Source organism: Humulus lupulus, chromosome 5 (assembly GCF_963169125.1).
Source record: "Humulus lupulus chromosome 5, drHumLupu1.1, whole genome shotgun sequence".
In the NCBI taxonomy this organism is placed as follows: domain Eukaryota; kingdom Viridiplantae; phylum Streptophyta; class Magnoliopsida; order Rosales; family Cannabaceae; genus Humulus; species Humulus lupulus.
The window spans coordinates 229,266,081-229,271,828 of NC_084797.1; the positions used below are offsets into that span (position 1 = coordinate 229,266,081).

At 31.5% G+C, this 5,748-nt stretch overlaps 2 protein-coding genes across 2 annotated transcripts; both read left to right on the forward strand.

The window, feature by feature from the left end:
• Positions 1-2,001: 2,001 nt before the first annotated feature.
• LOC133780038 (uncharacterized protein At2g29880-like) lies at positions 2,002-3,042 on the forward strand. Its single transcript, XM_062219922.1, has 2 exons — positions 2,002-2,325; positions 2,419-3,042. Exons 1-2 carry the CDS (start codon positions 2,002-2,004, stop codon positions 3,040-3,042), a joined length of 948 nt encoding a protein of 315 aa, XP_062075906.1.
• A 74-nt stretch (positions 3,043-3,116) lies between these two features.
• LOC133780039 (protein ALP1-like) lies at positions 3,117-4,688 on the forward strand. The gene is made up of 4 exons (XM_062219923.1): positions 3,117-3,137; positions 3,236-3,763; positions 3,857-4,085; positions 4,165-4,688. The coding sequence occupies exons 1-4, from the start codon at positions 3,117-3,119 to the stop codon at positions 4,686-4,688; spliced, it is 1,302 nt and encodes a 433-aa protein (XP_062075907.1).
• Positions 4,689-5,748: the final 1,060 nt, after the last annotated feature.

Genomic DNA, 5,748 nt, shown 5'->3' on the forward strand with positions numbered 1-5,748 from the left:
CTGCTGTAAATATTTTCTTGTAATGGACCTCTAAATTATATTTTTGGGATCCCAATGTATATAATAAATGTTCTAATGAAACATTACATCTTAACCAAAATTTTTAATCCCTAAGGGTGTGATTGGTATGGTTTTGGGATACAATTTAATGTTTTCAAATATTAAAACTTGGTGGGTCCCTTTAAAATACCTGATTGGAGGTTTATTTTTGAAAACTAAACTCAAATCAGTTTCTCAAATTTATAAAGGATATAAGAAAACAATAAATACACGTTTTCTGAGTATTGCAATATTTCAATCTAAAAACCCTAAAATCATTTTGTAAACTTTCTCCTTCTCATTTTCTCTCTGCGCCGCCTCTCTGTCAAAAGCAGAGTTCTTCTTCTTCTTCAACAAAACCACACCATTCAAACATTTCTTCTCCTCTGTTATTAATCAGATAGTCTTCTCCTCTGTTGTCTTCTCTCGTGATCAACCAATCTTTTCCTCTCCATTCTACACAAGGTAAAATCTTCTAATATAATATAAGTATATATATATAAAAGAGTATTTCTGAGTAGTAAAGAAATAAGTTCTGAGTATATATGTATATATATATATATATAAAAGTGTCTCCTGAGTAGTAAAGTAGTAAATATATATATATAGATTTAAGAAAAAATCGTATGACTTTTGAGTAGTGGTCAGGGTATATATTTATATATATATTTACTACTTTTTTAAGTATAGTTTCAAATATATATATATATATACAGAGGGATTTTTCATGTATAGTTTTGCAGCAGAGGGACTTAGTTTCGAATATATATATATATATATATGTAGAGGGGTTTCTCATGTGCAGCTGGCTGATTTGTAGCAGAGGGACGTCGTTGCCAGCACCAGGCAGGGGAGAAGCATTTTCGATCTAAGATTGCGGGTTGACGGAGAGACACCATTGCCGGACTGAGTGCGACAGTCGGGTTGAGGTATAGTCTGACAAAGTGGATTGAGGTTTCTTTGTATAAGCATGTCGATTTATATGTTTCGATTTATATGTTTGCAACTTCATTTTTTGTGGTCTATATTTTGTTTTCAGTTTTGCAGTACTTTGAATTTGTGTTTCCTGGTTTTGTTTTGCCTTTGTGTTTTACTGGTTTGTACCTTTGTGACAGGTTTCATTGGAAAAAAAAAGAGAATGAAGTTTGTACTTTATATTGAACGAGGTGATGTGTTAAATTTTTTTTTTTTATGTTGTGATGAATTCTGTTGAATTTATTGAAAGACAAACTTTTCAATTTAAGAAAGGAATATAAGGAATAATAGACACGTTGTCATGTATGGTGTGCAAACCATTTTTTAATTTGTTCTTAGGAAATATTAAAATGGGTGGTGTTGATAAAAGTATTGTTATATAAATTGTTTTATTTTAGCAATTTGACTATGAAATAAATCTATAACAAGATCAAAATTAAAAAAGAGAATGGAAAACCTTATGAAAAATATTGGCGACAATCTTAAGTTGACAGATTGGCAGCCAACAATATTAATTAGTTGACATTTTGATTTCTAGTTTGGAGTGAAACAGCTGGAAGTAGGCCATTACTGTTGAGGCCGAAACAAAATAAAATTTCTTGCCTTTTATTTTTACTTTCTGTTTTGATTCATAAGTTTAGTTCTCTTGTTTTGCTTAATCTTTATAGTGTTCTGTTTTGTGTTGAGTTTAGTATATTAGCATATATTCGACTTCTTGATGAATACCAATCTAAAAGTTTTGCATTCTTTTTTTTTTTTTATCTTTTATTTGAAGCAACAACTGACCACAACACCATCACACCATTGTAGTCCATTTACGCTCAACCTGCATCATCTAAGGTGAGCTCTTTCTGTCCTTCTCTCTACTTTCTTTACATCTCTAGAATTCTTTGATTTGAATGTTTGATTTTGAAAACTTGGGCTTTTAATTTTAAAAGAAGCATTATTTATGAAGACATAGATTGTGATAGTTAAAATTATGATTAGATGGCTGAGAAGAATGTAGACATTGACGATCATGCTTCTTGGCCTGAGGCTATTGAATCACATTTTATTAGTCTTCTATATGAAGAAGCCAAAAAAGGATTACAAACAACAACCTTGGACAAAAAGGGATGGCAGAAAATAGAAAATGACATATTAAATTCTTTTGGAAAGAGATATAAAATGCATCAATTGAAATCCAAATTCAATCGGTTAAGAAAGGCACATCGTGAATTTTCTCATCTTTTGGAACAAACTGGTATGGGATGGGATCCTCAAACAAGTACTGTTACATCAAATGATGAAGTATGGGACACTTATCTAATGGTAATATACTTACATTATACTTGTGTTGTTGATTACTTGATTATTCTAAATTCATGTTACATTGTAACGTTATGTGTTTTTGGATTTTTGTAGAAATATCCAAATGCGAAAAGATTTCGAAAAAAAGGATTGCAACATTATGGGATGCTTGGAGAAATATTCAATAATACAACAGCCACTGGTGGGATGAGTTATGCCTCCACTCAACTTCCGCCTTCTTCAGTTGAAGAACGCCAACAAGAGCGTCATTTTGTTGGAACTGGAGCACATGTTGATGTTGCTTTTGAATTTGATGGTGATAATTATGGAGAGGAGGAAGAAGTTACTGGTGTACGTCGTCGAGCTACTTCTGCTCCACCAGATGCACCAAAACCAAAAGAGAAAAAGAACAAAGGGGCCAATCCATCCATCGACCATGTGATGGAAGAACTTGCAAAAAGTATTTCTGCTAAGACTGAGGCATCACTAGTATGGAGTGAGACTATGCGTAAGTATTATGAATCGAGAGAAAGGAGAATTAGCGAGGAAACCAGCAATGTCACTAACTCTTACAGTGTGGAAGATTGTCAAAACATTCTAGATGGTATTCCAAATCTGGATAACAAAATATACCTCAAAGCGTTGCAAGAGTTTGTAGCAACCCCAGAATGGCGTGGAATATTCATGAGAATGAATGAGGAGCGTCGTCGTGCTTATCTTGATTCATTGATGGGGTGATTTAATATTGTTTATTTATTATGAGTTTGTCTGTCATGAACTACTAAACCATGAAGTTTACATTTTCTTAAATAATGTGTAATGAACTTAACTTGGTATTTATTATCATGATTGAACTATCTTATTTGGTTCCTTGTTATTTCTTTAACCTTTGTGAATTTTCGAATTAAACTTTTATTATTGTCATAATTAGGTACCTAAGATGGATGATTCAGATGAGGAGTTTGAAATATTATTTGGTGATACTTCTTCTTCATCAAGCGAGGAATTAATTGGTCAAGTTATCATGCTTAATCGATTACAAGAGATGCAAAAATCTCAACAGATTAGACGACCACTACGCACTTCAGATATGTCTGGACGTCAATATTTACTTGAGCTGTTAAATGGACACCCTGATAGATTGTTTTACACAATTAGAATGGACATTAATACTTTTAGATCTTTATGTCGTCGATTAGTTGAAATGGAAGTCATAGAACATGATAGGGTAATTAGTGTTGAAGAAGCTGTTGTCATGTTTCTATGGATAGTTACACACAACCAACGAGTTAGAACTGTGGCTGAAAGATATCAACATTCAGGAGAAACTGTTTGTCGTCAGTTTGGTAGAGTGCTAGATGCATTGTGTTATTTAGGAAATAAAGTAATAAGGCCTCTTGACTTTAACACTGTGCAAGCAGAAATTCAAAATAATTCAAAGTATTTCCCATGGTTTAAGGTAAATTTTATCTGTTAATTTTAATAATATACCAGTTATAATTCATATCAATTTAATTGATGTTGGTAATGATTTATCTAATTTGTTCTGCAGGATTGTGTTGGAGCAATTGATGGTTCTCATGTAAGTGCAGTTGCACCAACTCTAAAACAACTTGCATTTAGAGGAAGAAAAGTAGATGTAACACAAAATGTAATGGCTGCATGCTCCTTTAATATGATGTTTACTTATGTCTACGCTGGATGGGAAGGAACAGCCAATGATTCCCGAGTGCTTCTTGATGCAATGAGAAAAGATGATAACTTCCCTATGCCACCACAAGGTATTAAAATAAACTAATTTTGATACATTATAATTTTCTTTCAAATGTTCTTATATATTAATAATTTCTTTTAATATAGGAAAATACTATGTTGTTGATTCTGGTTATCCAAATATGCCTGGGTTTCTAGCACCATATCGTGGTGAACGTTATGACTTGCGTCGTTTTAGAGGAAGAGGGAACCACCCTAGAGGTGCAATGAAGTTATTCAATTATAGACACTCATCATTGCGTGATGTGATTGAACGTTGTTTTGGACTTCTAAAAGCTAGGTTTCCAATTTTGAAGTCAATGCCTCCATACTTGCTTGGAAAGCAACGTCGAATACCAATAGCATGTTGTGCTATCCATAACTGGATTAGAATGCATTCTATTAATGATGAAATGTTTGAACAATATTCAGTTGATGCCAGAACTGTAGAAGATATTGAAGGAACTGAAAGCCAATCTAATACAACAATTGAAAACCAACAAGAAGGAGATGGAGCAGGAATTTCCGAGACACCAGAGTTGAATTTCAGTCAAGCTTATATGGCCCAGATGGAAAATGTTAGAGATGACATTGCTGGACAAATGTGGCTTAGTTATAACAACAATACTTAAATAATTGAAAAAAAAATGTAACTTTAATTTAGAAAAAAACCAAAATTAGTGACCATGCAATATTATTATGAATATAATCAATGTACTATTATTAAATTTTAATTTTGATTTATCAATATTATTAATTTTTACTTAATCAAGTTTCTTTAAAAAATCAAAATTTAATATAATACATCCTATATATATAAAATATATAAAATTAAAATAATTTTCAGATTGAGCTGAACCAATCATATATTCTGTTTCTGTTATATTTTCAAATTTATTACCAATCACAGATTCAGTTTTTTAAAATTCAAAAACAATTTACAGACAGTGAACCAATCACATTTTCAGAAACATGTTTTCAATAACTAAATTCAGATTTTCATTTCAGAATCACAATTTTAGAAAACTCATTTTTCTAATCATGAACCAATCAGCCCCTAAACCGCTAATCATACTTAGATACACAATTTTGGCCAAATAACTCGATTAGCGAGTTTAGCACTGTTTACAAGGCACACCGTAACAGTCCCTGGAGTTGGGGCGTTACAATTGAGTGACAATTATGGTTGTAACAATGAATAATTAATAACGTGTCTATATTTTTTATAGAGTGTTCTATGAATTCAAGAGTGCAATTCTGAGTCTTTAGTGGAGTCACAATGAATTAATAAGTTAGTAAATTTATGATAACGCATTGGAGTTTGAATTCATAGGCACATGGTCCCCACTGTACATTGGATAAAATCATCTAGATAGTCTCAATTAATTGATTTAATTATCAATTAGAATTATAAAAGGTGGCCAGGTCAATTTTGGATAGTTTCACAGAGTTATGTAATTTTGAGAAGAAAAGAGAAATTATGACATATTTATTAATTAAGATAAATTGGTATCTAAATTAATAAATAAGTTTAAATCAATATTCAAATTATAAATAATTAATTTGATAAAAGATTAAATAATTATTTAATTAATTAATCAATAGAAAATAATACGGGCATTGATTTTAAGTCCAACGTGCTTATAATTAAATGAGAAATTTCACGGGCCTAAAGTCCATGAGAATTTCGAC